Source organism: Scyliorhinus torazame, chromosome 19 (assembly GCF_047496885.1).
Source record: "Scyliorhinus torazame isolate Kashiwa2021f chromosome 19, sScyTor2.1, whole genome shotgun sequence".
Lineage (NCBI taxonomy): Eukaryota > Metazoa > Chordata > Chondrichthyes > Carcharhiniformes > Scyliorhinidae > Scyliorhinus > Scyliorhinus torazame.
The window spans coordinates 80,615,380-80,636,547 of NC_092725.1; the positions used below are offsets into that span (position 1 = coordinate 80,615,380).

The following is a 21,168-nucleotide window of genomic DNA, read 5'->3' on the forward strand; positions in this document are numbered from 1 at the left end:
GAGACGGCGGAGGCCTCCAGTTCTTCTGAATTCCTCCCTCCTGACACCAGTGCATCTCAAGGGCAACGGGCAGAACAGGGTGGCACAGCGATGCCAGTGACATCAGTCAGTCGGCCAGGGCCCCCTGGCTCCAGGTCCTACAGAGACGTCCACCAAGCGCATCAAGGACACAGGTTGCAAAAGCAGCAGGCTTCCCTGTTGCTTCTGCTCCTCCCGGTCACTGTGGTCCAAGGTCAAACCCCTCCGATGCAGACCCCTTTCAGAGGATGGGTGTAAGCACGCTGTCAGCGGAAAGACAAGAGTCAGACTTTGACATAAATTGAACAGCACCAGAGCTAACATCACAGTGAGTTATCATCTCTCTCCTGCTTTGTATATTGACCCGCTGACAGTACCAGCACAGGCCCATCACCCTGGGATGATGTTACACAGGCCCTTGGCGGGTGGAACAGGGTAATCGGGGGGGGGGGGGCTGTGTGGAAGGTGTTAGGTTCTGTTGCTTGGCTGGTACGAATGATGCACAGTAGAATGTCTAGCTCTTGACTAGTTAAAGTATTTTATTATAAAACAAATGCGTGGTAAAGATAAGTATATGAAATATATTACAAACTACTAATACTGATAAATTATCCTAGAGCTACTGTAAGTATGTCTATCCACTAACACGACGATCTCCCATCTCCTTGAGGTACAGAGTCACATGTGAAATGTATACTGCCACCTGCTGGTCAGAAGTCATTTGCATCATTATATACATGATTGCTTCTGCATATCGTCACAGGATGGTCGGAAATGGGGGGAGGAAGGAGGGAAATGGATGGGAGCGGGGTAGAGGGGGATTGGTGGAAGGAGGGATTAGGGGGATTAGAGGTATTGGGAGGTGGATTTGGGGGGAAAGAGGGATTGGGTGAGCTGATGGACAAAGCCTCATCCAATGAGAATCGGGTGAGGATGAAGGCCTCCTGGTCCTCCGCATGCCCCTTGCCAACGCCTGTCCTCCATCTTCCGGCTCCTCCTGCGGGTCCTCCCCGGGCTCAACTTCCATCCCCTCCTGGTCTGCCTCCTACTCCTCTTTAGACGAGGCAGCATGCCTCTGCTCCTCCAGCATGTCTCCCCGTTGCTGTGCCAAGTTATGGAGGGCACAGCAGATCACCACAAAACAGGAGACACTTTGGGAAGGGTGTACTGCAGTGCACTCCCAGAGCAGTCCAGGCATTGGAACCACATTTTGAGCTGTCCGATGCACCGTTCAATGACAACACGAGTGGCAGTATGGACCTTGTTAGAAAGGGTTTCTGCCTCGGTCTCCGTCCTCTGCACTGGTGTCATCAGCCAGGACCTCAGTGGGTACCTTTTATCCCCGAAGAGCCAATGTGTCATTCTGTAGTGGTCATCAAAGATGCCAGGGATCTCCGAGTGTCTTCATATACGCTCTCTAGGAAGCCTGCACTCATGTCATTATCTGGTGGTGGAAGTTGCACACAAGTTGAATACCCAGAGAGTTAAACCCCTTCCTGTTAACGAAGGGCACTCCCTTATGCCCGGAGCCCGCAAGGTGACATGCATGCCATCGATTACCCCCTGAACCTGGGGCATCCCGCGATGGTGGAAAATCCCGCTGCCCGGATTTTTTTGGTGGGCTTTGTCCAGCTCAAAACTGATAAGTCTGATGCTGTAGAAGCGATTTGAGTGGTTCTAGACATGAGGTATTTGGTTACATAGATTGGTAAAAATTCAAGTTGTTCTGCTTTGAGAAGAGAAGGTCGAGATGTGATTGATGAGTAGAAAATGAAATTAGCTTATTGTCACAAGTAGGCTTCAATGAAGTTACGGTGAAAAACCCCTAGTCGCCACATTCCGGCACCTGTTCGGGGAGGCTGGTACGGGAATTGAACCGTGCTGCTGGCCTGCTTGGTCTGCTTTAAAAGTCAGCGATTTAGCCCAGTGTGCTAAACCAGCTCCAGATTGGAAGAAATTGTTCCTTTGGCAGTAGGGGTGAGAGCCAGAGGACTCCAATTTAAGGTGAATGGCAGAACCAACAATGACATGTGGAAAAAACTTTTATAAGCAATATGTGGTTAAGATCTGGAGGGCACTGCCTAAGAGTGGGGTGGAGGCAGATTCAATTATGGCTTTCAAAAGTGCATTGCGTAAAAATCTGTTCAGCAAATGATAAATTGCCCTTAATGTCCAAATTGCCCTTGGTGTTGGGTGGAGGTGTTGAGTTTGGGTATGGTGCTCTTTCCAAGAGCCGGTGCAGACTCAAAGGGCCGAATGGCCTCCTTCTGCACTGTAAATTCAATGATAATCTATGATTAATCTAGGACAAAGGTTCGGCACAACATCGTGGGCCGAAGGGCCTGTTCTGTGCTGTATTTTCTATGTTCTATGTTCAAACATTTGCAAGACAACGGAGAAAAGGTGGGGAATGGGACTGGCTGAGTTTCTCTTACAGGGACATAGACAGTTGAATGACTACCTCTTCTGTAATCATCCAAATTATTCTGTACTTTAACTTGTCCCCAATGCATTGTAGTTGTTCATAACCCTAAATTTATATCACTGTAATGGGTACCTAAACAGGTATACGCAGTGAACAGATCGAGTATAAAGATGATCTGCTTCTACCCTAACATGTAACTTCGTGCCTGGTCTCCCAGTGGTCAGCCAGTCTTCCGCACTAGTTATATAACAGCGAAATGCAGCAGCAGAAGTGGGAGTCTGGAATTCACTGCCCAAGTTGGTGGTGGAGTCAGAGACCCTAAACTCTTTTTAACAAGTACCTGGATCTGCACCTTATGCGCAACAAGGCGTAATTAAAAAGGGCACCTGGGTGCCCTCGGGCTAGCATGGAAAAGATGGGCTGAATGGCCTCCTTCTATGCTATAACTAACTTTTGTATGATGCCTGGGCATACAGGGCATCTGTAACCACATGGATGCGCTTCTGAGCTGCTGCTTGGGAAATGCTGCACAAGTCCCCGCTCGGTCTTGGAATGAGCCGGTTGCAACGAAGTTCAGGGTTGTGGTGATTTTCATGGCCACCTGGAGGGGGTGTCCTCCTCATCCATGGGGTGCCACGTTGTCTCTTTGTTGAGATGGAGTCTCCTGCGGCACATGTTGTCCGTCATTTCCTCGGGACCCAACAACGCCTGTACACCTTGGACCGTCGCTGATGTCCCCCTCTGTTTTCCTCCTCGGCCTGGTGGGCAGACGGGTCTTCAGGATGTGCGGTGGCCTCCTGCACATGGGTGACGCATTCAGCCTGCGTCGTCGTTGCTGGAACCTTCTCCGGCGTCTGCCTGACTTGGCTGCCACCAACACCGTGAGGACAGTCTCTGCGGGATTGACAAAAGCAGCCATTTTTTCATATCTCTAAGGAATTGGCGAAGGAGAGAGACCAACAGTCTGTTAAGGCTTCTACCCCGGGACACTCAAATCCCCAAGCCTCCGCCACCCTTACATGTTCCGCCTTTTTTCAGAGTGCCAACTGCAGGGCTGGGTTTGCTGCTCTCGTTTCCAGTACTTAGGTTCAAACCCACAGAAATGTGGTTAACTCTGAAATACCCGCTGAAATGGCCTAGCAAGTCACTCAGCTGTATTCAACCACTACGAAAACAAAAAAACGGAATGAAACTGGATGGACCACCCGGCATCGAACAAAACACCAAACAAGACAAACGCAGCCGACCCTGCAAAGTCCTCCTTACTTTCACCTGGGGGCTTATGCCAAAGTTGGGAGAGCTGTCTCACAGACTAGCCAAGCAACAGCCTGACATAGTCATACTCACAGAATCATACCTTACAGACAATGTCCCAGACACCACTATCAACATTCCTGGGTATGTCCTATCTCACCGGCAGGACAGGCCCAGCAGAGGTGGTGGGACAGTGGTATACAGTCAGGAGGGAGTTACCCTGAGAGTCCTCAACATTGACTCTGGACCCCATGAAGTCTCATGGCTTCAGGTTAAACATGGGCAAGGCAAACTCCTGCTGATTACCACGTACCGGCCACCATCAGCTGATGAATCAAGACTCCTCAATGTTGAACAGCACTTGGCAGAAGCGCTGAGGGTGGCAAGTGCGCAGAGCATGCACTAGGTGGGGGATTTCAATGTCCATCACCAAGAGTGGCTCCGGAGTACCACCACAGAGCGAGCTAAAGGACATGCTGCTAGACTGGAACTTCAGCACATGGTGGTGGAACCAACAAGAGGGAAAAACATACTTTACCTCATCCTCATCAACCTGCCTGCTACAGATGCATCTGTCCATGACGGTATCAGTAAAAGTGACCGCCACACAGTCCTTGTGGAGATAAAGTCCCGTCTTCACATTGAGGATGCCTTCCATCGTGTTGCGTGGCACTACCACCATGCTAAATGGAATAGACTTAACCAGATCGAGCTGCAAAAGAACAGGGCAGCATTCGCGACCCACAAGCACGACTGTGGACGGATGACTGGCTCCGTACAAATAACAGGACCTGACCCTAGACCCCCAAAACAGTACGGATTTCCCCAAGAGGCAGAGGGAGAAATCTCAAAGGTAATAGAAAGCTTATTAGAGCAGGGCGTACTTAGATCAGTAGCCTCCGCTAACAATGCCCCGATTTGGCCAGTGAGAAAGCCCAATGGATCGTGGCGACTGACCATCAATTACCGGGAACTCAACAAAGTCACCCCCGCAGCAGCCCCCACAGTAGCAACAAGTCCCGAGCCCATGCTCAAGCAGGGACTCAATTCCCGATTCTTTACGGTTTTGGACGTCAGTAATGGATTCTGGTCCATTCCATTGGCAAAGGCGTGCCAGTACAAATTTGCCTTCACCTTTAAAGCACAGCAGTACACGTGGACATGCCTGCCACAAGGCTTCCACAACTCCCCCTCCATTTTCCACCGACAGCTGGCAAATGGTTTAGCCAAATTCTCTCGCCCCGAATGTCTGGTTCAGTGTGTAGACGACCTACTACTGCAGACAGACACCAAGAAAGAGCACATTGAGCTTCTGTCCGAACTCCTGGAACTCTTACACTCAATCGGTTGTAAAGTCAACCCCAAAGAGGCCCAGATTTTGGAAGAAAAAGTGATATATTTGGGAACAATTATCACACATGGTAAACGCGAGATCGAGCATAAAAGGATTGACTCGATTGCTAAATTGCCCCTTCCCCAGAACGTTTCAGCCCTCCGGTCGTTTTTAGGACTGGTTGGCTACTACCGAAACCACATTGACGGTTTCGCCAGCAAGGCAGCGCCCCTCTCAGACTTCCTAAAGAAAGGAGCCGCCTGGGAATGGCTTCCGCAGCATACGGATGCTGTGGAGTCTTTAAAACAGGCACTCATAGCAGCCCCCGCACTACAACTTCCAGACCCGCTTTCCCCTTACGCCATAGAGGTAGCGACCACAGACCACGCCATAGAGGTAGCGACCACAGACCGCACCCTTTCGGCCGTGATCCTCCAGGAACTTCACGAACAGTTAAGGCCCGTAGCTTACGCCTCCAGAATTTTAGATGCTGTGGAGCAGAGATTTTCAGCCTGTGAGAGGCACCTGCTCGCAGTATTTTGGGCAGTGCAGTATTTTTCATATATTACCGGACTGAACCCCATTACAATTCTCACCGAACACACCCCCACCCAACTTTTACTGGACGGACGACTCAAGGACGGTACAGTAAGCCAGATTAGAGCAGCTAGATGGACCCTTCTCTTGCAGGGACGGGACATTACTGTGAAAAGGACAAAGACGCACACCTTTTTAGCCGACAACTTACAGTACCCCGGAACCCCCCATGAATGTGAAATTATCTCTCCACACCACAACACAGGCCCCTTTATCGCTAAAACACCCCCCAGACAGATAGGTAGTTCAACCCAGAGCCCCCCGCACACGGACACGTGTGAGCCCATAAAGATCTATGTGGATGGATCTTCCACAGTCTTGGATGGGAAGCGCATAACAGGTTGCGGTATCTATGTCGAGGACGTGCAGGGATGCGCCCTTGAGGAGATATCGTTAAAACCTCCAGGCCACTTAGGCGCGCAGGCAGCAGAGCTCGCGGCCATCGCGTATATAGTGGAACACCCAGATTCCTTCCCCAGCCCAGCAGACATATACTCGGACAGCCTCTATGTCTGCAACAGCCTCACAGAATTTCTGCCCCTGTGGAAAGCAAGAGGATTTGTTTCCGCATGCGGAAAACCCCTCCCCTCAGCACCAATGCTCCGTCATATTTGACAGAGAGCCCAGAACAGGACTTTTGGGATAATCAAAGTTCATAGTCACCATTGCTCTTCCCCCCCCCTGGAAATGTGAAAGCCGACGCACTGGCTAAAGCAGGTTCCAGGCATGGCTATTTTTGGACACCCCCCGAAAGCGCACCAGTGAGTGCAGTTCAGGTCTCACAGACAAAGATCGAGGATCTAGTGGAAGCCCAGAAGCAGGACAGCAATCTCAAGGAGATTGTAAAAGGAAAATATCCAGCTCCCTATGAGAGATTCAAAAATGCACTGACCACACATGACGATGTGGTGTTAAAAGACACCCTTTATGTAGTTCCTGAACAGGACAGGAATCAACTAATTTGTTTGTTCCGTGACGGTCATGGACATCAGGGAATCGATCCCACTACAGCTCACCTCAGGCAGCTTTGTTGGTGGCCGAATTTAAAGGATGATGTAAACCACTACATCGAGAATTGTCTTATCTGTGCCCAGAATAACCCGGACGGATATGCCAAAAAGGCTGAGCTTAGCCACACCCGACCCGTTAATGGCCCTGGACTAACCTCCAGATTGATTTTATAGGACCATTGCCCCCTTGCAGGAATGGCTATAGATATGTACTTGTAGTAATTGTCACATTTACGAAATGGGTGGAAGCATTCCCAGCCCGCACAAATACGGCAAAAACCTGCGCGTCCTCGACATAGATTCTGACCCACCACATCTTTACAAGATGGGGACTCCCCCGCAGCATTGAATCCGACCAAGGCTCCCATTTTACGGGACGTGTCATGCAGAACGTCCTCACGATATTTGGCATCACCCAAAAATCCCACATAGCATACCACCCCCAGTCGAGTGGTATCGTGGAGCGCATGAATCGGACCCTAAAATCCACCCTCAGAAAAATGGTCCAGCAAAACAACACCACTTGGGATTCAGTCCTCCCTTTTGCGCTGATGTTTTTGCGTAATACAATTTCTACTTCCACAGGTTACACCCCACACACCCTCATGACCGGACGCCCCATGAAAGGCACTGAATATTTATTAGGTTTAGACTTGACCAGCCCTGAGGTGACGGCCCTCACACACGAGAAAGCAGTACAGCAATTAGTTGAAAATGTTAAAACGGCTCAGCTAGCAGCCGCAGTAAAATTGGGCACAAGGAAGACACAGAGCAAGGCCTGTTTCGACAAGACAGTGCCTGTGACTGAGTTCAGTGTAGGACAGCAAGTCATGCTCTCCGTATACAACCCCAGCACATTCCTGTACGGGTCCGTAATCCATTGCAGACAAAGTAAGCCCTTCCGTCTACAAAATAAAGTATCCCAACGGAAAGACTGCGTGGTTCCATATCAACCAGCTGAAGGCATATGGAACACAGTCTAACCATGCATACCACGTCATGCTCGACGCAGCACACCATGCCCCGCCCACAGCCAAAGTAACCCTACCATCCCCCAACACGTCCAGCCCAGCCACGGACTCAACCTCGACTACATCCCCGAAATATACACTCCACCCCGGAACGCCCATAGACTGCAGCAGCAGAGACAGCGACTGTGACTCGGACGACAGCCACAGCACGCCTCCCTACTATCCCCATGCAACAGGACCCACACCCAGCGATTCCGACTACGATCCAAGTGATCCCTTCATGATCACTTTCCTAAACAAATCCCACCACCGACCACCGAACTACCATGACGACCCCGATTCTGTCCCCACACAACTAGACACCAACTATTGGCACTGAGATAACTCGTTCCGACTCGTCCGCAACGACGAGAGCGACCGCACCTCACACCATGCAGCCCTTTCAGCCCTGATACACTCAAGAGTTCGGCACCCGGGAGAAGATGACGACCTTGGGTCTGACTCCCAAACCGAGAACCCCTTTGCGACCCTGTTCGCAACCGAGAACTGAGGTGTCCAGGTGATGTTTTAAAAGGAACCGCTTGGGAGAAGTGGTGTCCTTTCTGATGGAACCTGCCGCATGTTTTATGTTGTTTGTAAGTTTGTTTTATGTTGTTTGTCAGACAGGAAAAAAGTTTTTCACGGCCCCACGCCTTTTCGGCCGAAACCTCTGTGGACTTGCCCACAGAGACTCATTATTGCCAGACACTAGTTCAGCGGAACTAGCTTGTCTGCAGACCTTTTCAGGTACCGGACGCCCGTTCATAACTGCTCTTCTGGTTCGAAGGAAAGAACCACTATGGCAGCCCCCCCACGATGACTACATTTCTTGCCCATTCTTGTCGGTTGCTCAGGCAGGGGGGAAACGCCTTGGGACCGCCCTGCCTGGGAACCCCCCCCCCCCTGGTCAACTACGCTCGGGTAGGGGAGACGCGGCATTGGTAGCTGTCCTACCCGGGGATTCCATCCAACTCTTACCCATCGCGGCCCATACGCACCTCATTTTGGCAATTTTAGTTCAAAAAATTTTGTTTTGTTTCAGGTAACCCTTAGGTTACCAACCACATGCTATTTACATCCTGAAGCATTTGGATGGTAAATTGCGCAGTCTGCGAGACGGCTCGCACTGGTTCACTATTGGGAAGGGTGTCTTGTCCTAGAATTCGGTTTTTGAAAATTAAATGAGGGAGTCACACATAGTGACAAATTATAATGGGAGTAATTGGCACTAAAGGACAGACAGACTATCGTACGAGATGTTAAACAAAGATAGTTACAGACACTATGCTTGTTTCCACAGAACTCCAGAAGCTCCAGGACCGGAGAAGAAAAGAAAAGAAACATGAATCATCATCTTTATGGACATTTGGTTGTGAGTGAACGCGAACCCCATGACCTCGAGTCCCCCAGCCGTTAATGTTTCACTTCCCCACAGTACCCAGAGCCCAGTCACCAGCGACACCACATCATCTTGGTGTGCCAGGTTTATAACCTGGTACTCTCTGTCATATGTAATAGAAACCTTACTGGTATTGGCGATACTCTGCTGCATCGTGCAGACTATGTGTCTAAGAAAATGGAGAAGGAGAGCCGACCGCGCTCGCACCCCGGTATATAGGATCAGACCCCCTTTTTTTGGATACGGCCAGACCCCTGACCCCCGCGATCTATAATAAAGAGCATCCATTTGCGTTTTATTGTAAATAAAGAAATGTTCAGAATGTTCATGAGCAAATTGTACGATCCTGAGCTTGACTGCCAAGCCAGGAAAACTGTGTATAAACTGCTATGATTTTGTTGTATGGTTGAGGAAGGTAGAATGATGAAATGTTTAAAGGAGTGTAGTGTATCAAGAATGGTTAGCGGTTCCCAGTTTATTGTTTTGTAATGCATGTCCCTGTTTGACATAGCGCCCTTAGAATTGTCAGTTAAAATTTTTTTGCATAGTTATGGTCAGTGTAGAGGCCATGAAGGAAGTGCCCCCCCAGGTCAGGGAATGGAAGGCAACATAGTTATGTGATCCTTCACGCTTCGCGTGAGGATCACAAGGAGGGTTTGTAGCCACTTAAAATGGCCAACTCCCGATTCAAAATGGCGAACGGCAAAGGCTGATGGGAAAGTCTGCCAACAAGACAAAAACCAGCAGCTGCAGGTTGGCTGTGTATTTACCTCTGGAAAGGCCAGACAATATCGATACCAGCAACCATCAGCATAACAAAACAACAGCCATCTACATACTAATGAGCAATCCCCGGGAACAATAAGCAACATTTAGACACACAAAGCAAAACCAGGCTCTTCGGCGCCAGCAGGAGCCTACACAAAACGAGGTGAACGAGCATCTCAAGTCCGCCCATCGATCAGGAAACCGCTCCAGCATTGGAGAAAATCGAACCAAGCTATTGGGACAAAGTCCAATCACTTAGGACCAGGTACAGGGTCCGCCCCGAAAGGCGGGAAGCCCCTGGGGACTATAAGAATTGAGCCCCAAGTTCAAATTGCTCTCTTCTTCTCCACCTCTTCGCTCACTTCACGCTCTTCTTCCTGTCCGGGTCACCCAGCAACAACAAACCAACATTGACCGTGACCGGAGCAGTGAAGATCGAAATCGTAAGTCTTAATTCAACGCTCGCTACGAGATAGGCGCTCCTAGCTACCAAGCCGTACCAACTTCGAATCCCGCAGACTCAGAACCCGAACGAAAGGCCATTTGTTCCCCTGACCTGGTGGGCCAGTCCAAAGTTAAGTATAGGACTCGAGAGCAAAGGTAATAAAACAGAGCAATTGAACCAAGGAGAAAATTAGCAACACTGGACAATATTCAGGCTTGACCTGACAAGTAGCAAGTTACATTCGTGCCACACAAGTGCCAGGCAATGACCATCTCCTACAAGAGAGGATCTAACCACTGCCCCTTGACATTCAATGGCATTACCATCGCTGAATCCCCCACAATCAACATCCTGGGTGTTACCATTGATCAGAAACTGAACTGGACTACTGTGGCTACCAGGGCAGGTCAAAGGCTAGGAATCCTATTGCGAATAACTCACCTCCTGAACCCCCAAAGCCTATCCACCATCTATAAGGCACAAGTCAGGAATGTAATGCAATACTCTCCACTTGCCGGGATGAGTGCAGCTCCATCCACTTTCAAGAAGCTCAACACCATCCAGGACAAAGCAGCCCGCTTTATTGCTTCCACTTCCACAAACATTCAAACTCTCCACCACAGACGAGCAGTGGCAGCCATGTGTACCATCTACAAGTTGCACTGCAGTAACTCACCAAGGTTCCTTAGACAGCACCTTCCAAACCCATGACCACTACCATCCAGAAGGACAAGAGCAGCAGATACCTGGGAACCCCACCAGCTGGGGGCCACGTCCAAGTCACTAACACCCTGACTTGGAAATATGTTGCTTTTCATTCTTTGTCACTGGGGAAAATCCTGGAACTCCCTCCTTAACAACACAGTGGGTGTCCTACACCTCAGGGACTACAGCAGTTCTAGAAGGCAACTCACCACCACCTTCTTAAGGGCAACAAGGGATGGGCAATAGATGCTGGCCTAACCAGCGATGCCCACATCCCGTAAATGAATTTTAAAAAACAAATCCTGCAGCTTCTTCGTGCTTCAAACCGGATTGCTTTTGGACACATACAGCAACCTGAGCCTGGAATTCCAGGACTCAGGTATCTTAGAAAACATTTCCTTCTTTCCGGCTACTGAAAAGGAAGGAAATAGCAACACAGCCTCCAGTCATTTGCAGCTCCAAGCTGCAGCAAGCAGCAAACAAAACCAGCTGTGAAGTGCTCTCACATCTCACAAGGCTAATTCCTCAATTAGAATAGCCTTCAGCTGTGAAGCTAGAGGCTGCTCATAGGCAAAGGGAGTTGACCTTTGGCAGAGAACCAAGAGCAGGGTTGCCAGAAAAGAGGGAAGATTACCCAAGGAAATCCTATTTTGATGATGATGTCATTAAGCAGAGCAACAGGAAGGCGATTATTTCCCAATCATGAATCTTGAAGGTACTGCGTTGCATGGGATGACAAGAGGTGGTCGAGACCTTCAGTAGCACCAGCTACTCCGACATCCTGCTAAGACATGGCTGCAGTATCAAATAAAAGTTTAACAAGAACCACACAGCAACCAAAGGCCAGGTCCTTCCATCAATGCATCAGCAGTAAGCAGCTCATCTGGCACTCCAACACAATTTAAAAATCTGGTAGGACAAGAATTGGTCTTCGTTGTGCAGATTTTTGGATGATAAATTATGTGGAAGACCAATTTCCAGACACATGCTGGTGTGTCTGGCCTCCTCCTTAAGCATACAGTTGAAAGACAATGGTCTCCAAGAGTCCAGGACATCTACCTGAAGCAAGTATTAAGCCTATGAATATGATATTCAGTGTCCACGGACTGAATGCTCCCAAGTTTAGCAAAACCAAAAGAAACATGTGGCATCCATGTTCTGTTTAATTTTTCTGCATCTACAGCAGCCTAACTATTGGTCCTTAAAGGAACCACTGGAGGCTGCTGTCAATTTGCTACAGGGGCAGCAATCCTCACTTTTTTTCAGGCATTAAAGTTCTTGCTCTCACATCCAGATCAAGGTTGATTGAGATTTAGGGGCAAATGCTTCTGATGCAACACAAACTAATCTTTTTCAAATAGAGGAGCTTTGCCAATAAGAAAGTTTTATGATCCCTTAAAATTATTTTGCTACTATTGATGGCAGCTCCATCTTCAGTTGCCTGAGCAAGATGCTTTTTCAGTCACTGCAAGAGTAAAAATAAAAAGTTTAATGGCCTCCTTCAGATGCAGAATGCTGGTGCTAATCACCATTTCTTTCTTACCACACCATGTCTGCTGGCCAGCATTGGGTTTTTTCACTTGTTGTTTATATTGATCTGCTGTAGCCAGTCGTAATAAAGAAATAAAAATTAAGATTGTGTATGAGCAGCTCTCTGTCTATTGGTGCTGCATGGAGTCACAATTCTGCAATACAAAGGGATCATAAAACTCTGTCTATGTACCAAGCAATCTGCATTTAACCAAAGACCAAGTGCCAGTTTCAAATGATGCAAGGCATGTCTGGCTGCTCTCCTGCCATTGAAATGGCAACAAATCTCAATGGAGTTTATGTCATTGTGCTGGTACATGTTTGGTTTGCAAACAAAATTTTAAAGTATTCAGCAAATAGTCTTCTATAAAAATAGTGCCTTCTTTATATCCATGCAAGTTAAGTTTGATGGTTTTATACAGAATGGAATACATGGCAGAAATGCCTGCTTCTGAAACATATATTATACATCTGACAAGTTTTAGAAAAATGAGTACATACATGAATAAGTTGCCCAGGAACCATTTCAGAGCAGCAAGTAAAATGTAGAAAGGCTAAAAAAAAAATTAAAAAAATTAGACTGCTGCGAAAACACTCCTCTGCCTTCGATGTAAAACTACAGTGGGCGTGTTAGGAGGCTGTACCAAAAGAAGTGAATTAATTATAAAGTCACAATTCCGATAAAAGGCTTCTTCAATTGTTTTATGTGTGGAGTATTCAAGACTGAATGAAAATTAAACTCTTTGTTCCCAGTAGAGAAAGTAAGCTCATTATAATTCCCAATTCCCCAACATGTGTGTCCTTCCTTCCCCTGGGAGTTCTATTGGTGCTGCATAGAGTCACAACGTTTATTCTAATAACTGGTTTAGAAACCTGCAAAACACAACACACCTGTCAGGAATTAATGAATCTGTAAAATCTAATTTAGTCCAGGAATAGTTTTCAATTGATGGCTGTGGTCTACAATCTGGAACGTTATAAGTCAACTGATATTACTGCAAGTCATTTGTACTGACCTCTACTCCGCAGTTCTCTAGGCACATCTCCCCAATTAGTACATAAGGGCAATTCCTTAACTATTTGCAATGTATATTAGTATTAAAATAAATATGTCCTGGCTGGGGAGCAGAAAACTAGTGGTCATAGTCTCAGGATAAATTCAGACGAGAAGAAACTTCTTCACTCGGAGGGTTGCAAATTTGGGTTTTGGTGAGAAAGTAAGTTGTGAGTAGAATGTAAAGAGACCACAAAGAGATTTATTGATGGGGAACAAAGGTGGCAGATGGAGTATAATGTGAAGTTATTTACTTTGGTAGGAAGAGTGGAAAAGCAGAATATTTTGTGAAGGGTAATAGAATATCAATGTTGGGGTCAGAGACAGCACAAAAAGAAAAATGAGGCATTTGTGAGGGCTAGAAGGCTGAGAACAGACGAAGTCTGTGTGGAATATAAGGAAAGTAGGAAGGAACTTAAGCAAGGAGTAAGGAGGGCTAAAAGGGGTCACGAAAAGTCATCGGCAAATAGGGTTAAGGAAAATCCCAAGGCTTTTTACACGTACATAAAAAGCAAGAGGGTAGCCAGGGAAAGGGTGGACCCACTGAAGGAAGCGAAGGAATCTATGTGTGGAGCCAGAAAAAATGGGCGAGGTACTAAATGAATACTTTGCATCAGTATTCACCAAAGAGAAGGAATTGGTGGGTGTTGAGTCTGGAGAAGGGTGTGTAGATAGCCTGGGTCACATTGAGATCCAAAAAGACAAGGTGTTGGGCGACTTGAAAAATATTAAGGTAGATAAGTCCCCAGTGCCTGATGGGAACTAACCCAGACTACTGAAGGAGGCTAGAGGGGAAATTGCTGAGGCCTTGACCTTTGGATCCTCACTGTCTTCAGGCGATATCCCGGAGGACTTGAGAATAGCCAATGTTGTTCCTTTGTTTAAAAAGGGTAGCAAGGATAATCCAGGGAACTACAGGCCGGTGAGCCTTACGTCAGTGGTAGGGAAATTACTGGAGAGAATTCTTCAAAACAGGATCTACTCCCATTTGGAAGCAAATCGATGTATTAGCGAGAGGCAGCACAGTTTGTGAAGGAGGGGTCGTGTCTCATTAACTTGATATAGTTTTTCGAGGAGGTCACAAAGATGATTGATGCAGGTAGGGCAGTGGATGTTATCTATATGGACTTCAGTAAGGCCTTTGACAAGGTCCCTCATGGCATGGTACAAAAGGTGAAGTCACACGGGATCAGGGTTGAGCTGGCAAGATGGATACAGAACTGGCTAGGTCATAGAAGGCAGAGAGTAGCAATGGAAGGGTGCTTTTCTGATTGAAGGGCTGTGATGAGTGGTGTTCCGCAGGGATCAGTGCTGGGACCTTTGCTGTTCGTAGTATTTAATGATTTGGAGGAAAATGTAACTGGTCTGATTAGTAAGTTTGCAGACGACACAAAGGTTGGTGGAATTGCAGATAGTGATGAGGACTGTCAGAGAATACAGCAGGATTTAGATCGTTTGGACAATTGGGCGAGAGATGGCAGATGGAGTTTAATCCGGACAAATGTGAAGTAATGCATTTTGGAAGGTCTAATGCAGGTAGGGAATATACAGTGAATGGTAGAACCCTCAAGAGTTGACAGTCAGAGGGATCTGGGTGTACAGGTCCACAGGTTCACCTTTATCACTAGGAGATTGCAAGATAGAAGGAAGGAAATGTTGCTTTGAAGGAAATGGTGAGACTATGCCTGGAGTACTGTGTACAGATTTGGTCTGTTTACCCAAGAAAGGATATACTTGCCTCAGAGAGGAGTGAAACAGAGATTCACTAGATTAACTCCTGGGTCGAGAGGGCTGTCCAAGGTTGGGTAGAACAGGATTTTGAAGAATGAGAGGTGATCTCATTGTAATGTATAACATTCTTAGAAGGCTTGAAAGAGTTGAAAGAGCTGAGAGAGGTCATTCCCCCTGACTGGTGAGTCTAGAATCAAAGGCCATAACCTCAGGGTAAGAGCTTGACCCTTTAAGCCTGAAATTAGGAGAATTCTCTTCTCTGAGGCTTGTGAATTTACCTGTGGATGCTCAGCCATTGACTATAGTCAAAATCAAGATTGATAGATTTTTGGACACTAAAGAAATTGAGAGACACAGGGTTGGGGCTAGGAAACGGAGTTGATGTAAAAGTTCAGCCATGATACCAATTGGTGAAACAAGCTCAGGAGCCTGATGGCCTATTCCTGGTCTAAGGAAGCGGAATACAGCAGAAGAAATTGCAGCCAGCGCAGATGATTCAGCATTATTTTGAATCGATCAGAAAAATTATATTTTATACATTCCATCTTCTTCAACCAGAGTGCAGATAATGCCGGTTCCTGAACTGCTTAATAATCCAAAATGTTACGAAGACCATACAGTTAAACCAGACCATCAGTTTATTTGTTGCACTAGGTTAATTGCTCCTTCATTGGGCCAACACAAACATGATGGACCGTACAGCCTCCTTCTTTGCTGTAAAAGAATTAGTCATAGAACCATCTGGCCCACCATGAGCAATTCATCTAGTGCAACAACAAAACTGCTTATCTGGTATAAGGGTCTTGGCCTTTATAATGTTTTGGACTATGATGTATTCAGGAGCCCACAACATCCACAATATAAACAATACAAGTTGAACAAAGTAGATTGCATGAATTGTAAGTTTGCAGAACCATGCAAGGTAATCCTGATGCTGTATTTCATCCGCCTGTGGTACCATAAATTTCTGCTGCAGTGATTAAGTGAATTGTCTATAATCATTGCTCCTGTTTTTGATATTACTCTGTCCAACACTCCCCCAACCACATAAGACACCCTCTTTGCAGCATAGAGTAAACAACCCAATAGGTTTGTTAAATAGAATTATTCTTGGTTAGGTGAGTAGATGTTTATATTGCCACCCTAATTCTGATGGAACAAGCGGAGGGGTAGGAAGTGAGTTTGTACATGAAAGATAACTTTGCATGTGCAGTTGCTCCATTTTCATCGGTGACACATAAGTGACATAAACCTCACGAATACCAGCAGTACAGTTAAGAGTTTTAAATTAAACACTACAATATCATTGTGGGATAGATACTCACACTGAGCATGGGTTGTGATCCACTGTGGTGATTAGTGGGCTCTTTGCACATAGCTTGGTAATCATAAAGTTTCACCCTAAGATTAGAAATATGAACAGACTTATTTATTGACATATAGTTCAAAACAAAAAAATAGTTGCTAATTTTGTTGAAGCTTGCAGAGAAACCTGGAATGTTATGGGTGGAGACTTGCAAAAGACCACTGTGATAATTATCTGGGTGGAACTGCTGACAGACTACTGATAATGAAATAAAAACAGAAAATGCTGGAAATACTCAGCAGGTCAGGAGTGTGTGTGAAGAGAGAACCAGAGTTAACATGTGGAATCTTCCCAGGCCTGCAGGGGTGAGGTTGGAGACTACTAGCTGTTGCAAGGCAGGGAGCTGCTACCATGCTGAACCCACCTTTGGCAAGTTCGCTCAGAGACAGGAACACTTTGGGAAACCGACCTCATGCACTATCTTAAAGTTTTATTCCCAGTCCTGCCTCCAACCCCACCTCTGAGGCCTAGGCAACCATCAATGCCTTCCATCAATACGACCAGCATGGAGCTGTGGGGATCAAACGGTCACAACCGTGGCCATAAGCATTCCTGTTGCCAGGTGACTGCCTTCAGCTACCTGCTGGAGTTCGGGAAGGTAGTGGTGACAACAATTTTCCCTCAATTCGTTGACTACTTGCTGATGCAAGGCTGGTAGTCACTGCCATGTCGATGTGTCATGTTTGCTTGATACTGGGAACACTTTGGGAAGCTAACACTCCACAATGATGGCCTGACAGCTGTAGCCATTCTTTATTTTTAAATTGAGAGAGCACCTTCACCTTGAGATGCCCCTACTGTCCCCTAGCAACATTTTATCTTTTCATGGTGGATTTGCTGGCTGTTCACAGCTTTGGCCCCACTATTTGGCCCTTCCACCTCAGTAACCGGCTCTCTGTCCTGAATTAGACAACGACCATGGAGGTGGCCTCTTAATTGGCTGCACTTCAGAAGATCACAATACGCAACTGACAGAATTCGGGTTGGGACCTGGTCATTTTAGAGCTGGTAGCATTCCACCCAAGGTTTCAGGTCACTGGTAATCTACCAGGGATTACCTCAGAAGAGAATCTCCGATCCATGCTTAACACCTTCGCGAAAGTATACTGAAGAATTGGTCGCAGCCTCTACCTCAAGAAGACTCAAGTCCTTTCCAAACCCGCCCTCAGGCAAGGTCCGGTTTCTCCCTCCATCAAGATCAACGGAGAAATGCTACCAAATGTGGAACGTTTCCCCTACCTGGGGAGACGCCTTTCATCTCAGACTGATATCGATGTGGTGATCCAACAGCATACCCAATCCGCGAGCATCTCGTTGGATGCCTATGGATGAGAATTTTTGATGACCAGACATCAGCATCCTTGAAGGAGACTAGAGCACTGGCATTGAGGCGATGATAATCCAAAACCAACTCCACTGGCTGGCCATATGCTTAGGATCAGAGTTGCGACTGCCAAAGCAAATCATCTTCGCCCACAAAGGAAGTGTTTCAAAGACACCCTGAAGACTCATCTCAAGAAATGTAACATAGACATCAACGCTTGGGAGACTCTTGCTGAGAAGTGACCTATTGGAGGAATCTCCTGATTGAAGGGACACAATTCTTTGAGGACATCTGATGGCACGCGGGAAAGGAGCCTGAGAAAGGGATACCAGGATTTAGAATCCAAGGAATGACCCCATCTTCCGGAAACACCTGTCAAGTGTGCGGTCGGTGATCTGGTGCAAGGATTGAGTTCATCAGCCATGCAAGGACCCATAAGAACCCATGACCAGTTACATGGAGTTTCTTAGGTGGACAATCATACTCCTTAGCGAGTGATCACCGAAGAAGAATCTATTTGAAATGTTGGGTAAGATCTTCCAGCTAGTCACACTGGCAGGATCCTCTGCTCTCGCTGACGGTTTCCTGGCAGCGTGGATGGATTAAATGGGAAATCTCTGACAGCGGTGGGATCAGAAGATCCCACTGCCAGCCAATGGCAGGCCCCTTCCCGCCGCAGCGGAACACAGTGCGTGGGAGGCTGGAGAACCTTACCCGTATCTCTGTTTCTCTCTCCACAGCCGTTACCTGCTGAGTAATTTCCAATAGTTCAGATTCCAGCATCCACATTATTTTGCCTTTGCATTGCCGATCATGAAGCCTGTTTAGACAAGACTAGAGACACATTTTAGTGTAACCTGTCAGACTAAACTCACAGCAGAGCACAGTGAAACCTGCCAGGCTAATATTAGAGGCAGATCGCAGCAAAGTCTGCCTGGATTAAACTTGTGTTAGACTATTGCACCATCTGTTCGATACTGACTAAATGCGCCATTATAATATTTCTGTTTGTCGGTTGCTTTCCCACAATAAATCACGTTCTCTTCTTTTAGGATATGGAAGAAATGTAAATGCAAAGGAGGGCAAATAATCAGTAAAAATAAAATAACCTAAAAAATGCTGCTCACTTCTGTTAACATTGATCACAACATTTCTGGAAAACTAGGAGATGGGTGAATTTTGTGCCGAATGGAACCATAGAGCAAATAATGGGGTAGTGATATTAAAGACAGCGCAGGGGGGATAGAGGGTGGTGTTTGGTGGTGGTGGGAGTGTTGGATGGATTGCACCAAACAATCTTTCTTGTCTTTTTCATGATATTTCAGTCAGAAGGTCTGTGCATTATGCTCTGTAAAATTCTGAATAGTTCTTCTCTGCCTCTGCAGTGCTCTGCTCCTTTCTTTGCATAATTCTGCCAGTTCCTCCACTTGAAAACATGTTTCAAAAGCGTCACAAAAATCACACACTAGTCATCAATGGAGACAAGTACCTCATACTAAATTCAGCCCAGCATAAAGATCACAACTGTTCACTCAGCATCCTTCTGCAGGTCTTGGCTTTTTAAAGGTTGTCCAGCTAATTTCTAGGCTCCCAGTCATACTACTTCCATGTTACACAAGATATCTGCTAACGAATGGTCAGGTCAAAGTTCATGCAAATGAGCTAACTCTACAGATCTTGGTGAGGTTAGCACTGTGCAGAGGATTAGTGGCTGCAAGTCCCATTTTAAGGGTGCAAAACTGGCACAATTGACTGGATAGATTTTGTGACCATGTGTTAAAATGTTGATGATGATGGCATCATTGTAACCTGGAGGAAGAATATGACAAAATGGCCACAATTCCTTGACCTCTCATGAATTTAACGGTGGAATTGGCATGAGGGCAGGTGAGGTAAACACATAAACTTGACAGATATATTTCATCCAATACATTTTCTGTTATGTGGGTCAGAGGAACCTGGATGAGCGGGGTGATGCTTCACCCCAAGTGCCCAGCAATGTTATGGCTGCATGAGAGTAAAATTAATTTGTAAAATTGTGAACACTGACATGATTAATTGCTGAGTGATTGGTTTCACAGGAATAACAAAAATGTTAGAATTCCCTACTTTGCTCAGCCAGAAGAGGCACAAGGACGGGAATTTTGCAGTCCCACTCCTGAGAGCAGGTTGGCAGACGGCTATAGGAGACTGTAAAATTGGGTGTCATGCCAGTGATGCTGTACTCAATGCCTACTCACCCTCGAGGCTATTATGTTGCATTTTACATGTGGGGGTGGAAGCAATCCAAGGGTTAACAGCACAGGTGCAGCTCAGAAGTTACAGAGTTGATATTTGTGAGTTTAATGCTGATTTAGCTTAAAGGGGAGCAGGATGCTGATGTTGATAAGCTTATCAATGTTACAATAAACAATTGAAAAGAAGAGTTGAGAGCACTGACCATTTCTGCCACCTGGACAGGTTCAGGCCAAACCTTAGAGATAGGGTTATAAGAGAGGGGTATAAGAGGGGAAGTGTGGGATCACCTACTCATAAAATCCCATCTCGGACAAATTAAAATGCCCATAAAATAGCTGAGGGTGAAGCTGGCCAGGCGGTGGCAAACCTGCCCCCCTGACATTTACACCAGGGTGCAAGAAAACCACCCCACTTAAAATTCAGGCCAAGGCGTTTTGCTAGTTGCATTATTTTTCAAATGGAGAGATCTGTGTGCCACTGAAGACCACAATATCTGAAGCAAAAGTAAGAAAAGTAAAGATACCAAAAAACGGTACCTTCTACCCTCAGAATACTGACACTGTCTTCCAGCCAATCTGAAACCTCACATCCCAGCTGGCACACAAAACATAAGTCTTGATCACTGCAACAAAATGTGAGCGGGCAATATCTTACTCATTGAACAGCCCCATGTTCAGCAGTTGTGTCATCACCGACCCATCCACTTCTCCCAGAAATTGCCCTGTCTGAAAGAGAAAGAAAATGAATGAGGATATTGCTTAATTTATAAATCCCTGATCTATTTTACAAGGCCTTACCGAGCTATCCTCATTAAATACCCCATTGTTAGCTTCAAACTAATATCCCTAGGCTTACCATCTGTGATAAACAACATTAATTCCATTTTCTTTCCCACTTTTATCTCCTTTCCTCAATTCCTCTTTTGAGCATTGACGCATTTTGAGGTCAATGGATGGTGGCA

At 46.5% G+C, this 21,168-nt stretch overlaps 1 protein-coding gene across 6 annotated transcripts in view; it reads right to left on the minus strand.

The window, feature by feature from the left end:
* Positions 1–21,168, minus strand: part of LOC140396252 (voltage-dependent calcium channel subunit alpha-2/delta-4-like) — an 820,155-nt gene that overhangs the window by 145,003 nt on the left and 653,984 nt on the right. For all 6 annotated transcript variants that reach the window (XM_072484603.1, XM_072484602.1, XM_072484604.1 and 3 more), the window contains 3 exons: positions 20,862–20,932; positions 16,605–16,680; positions 12,996–13,048 (listed from right to left, as the gene is read on the minus strand). In XM_072484603.1, coding sequence (XP_072340704.1) covers positions 12,996–13,048; positions 16,605–16,680; positions 20,862–20,932 — 200 coding nt within the window. The remainder of the gene's footprint in view (positions 1–12,995; positions 13,049–16,604; positions 16,681–20,861; positions 20,933–21,168) is intronic.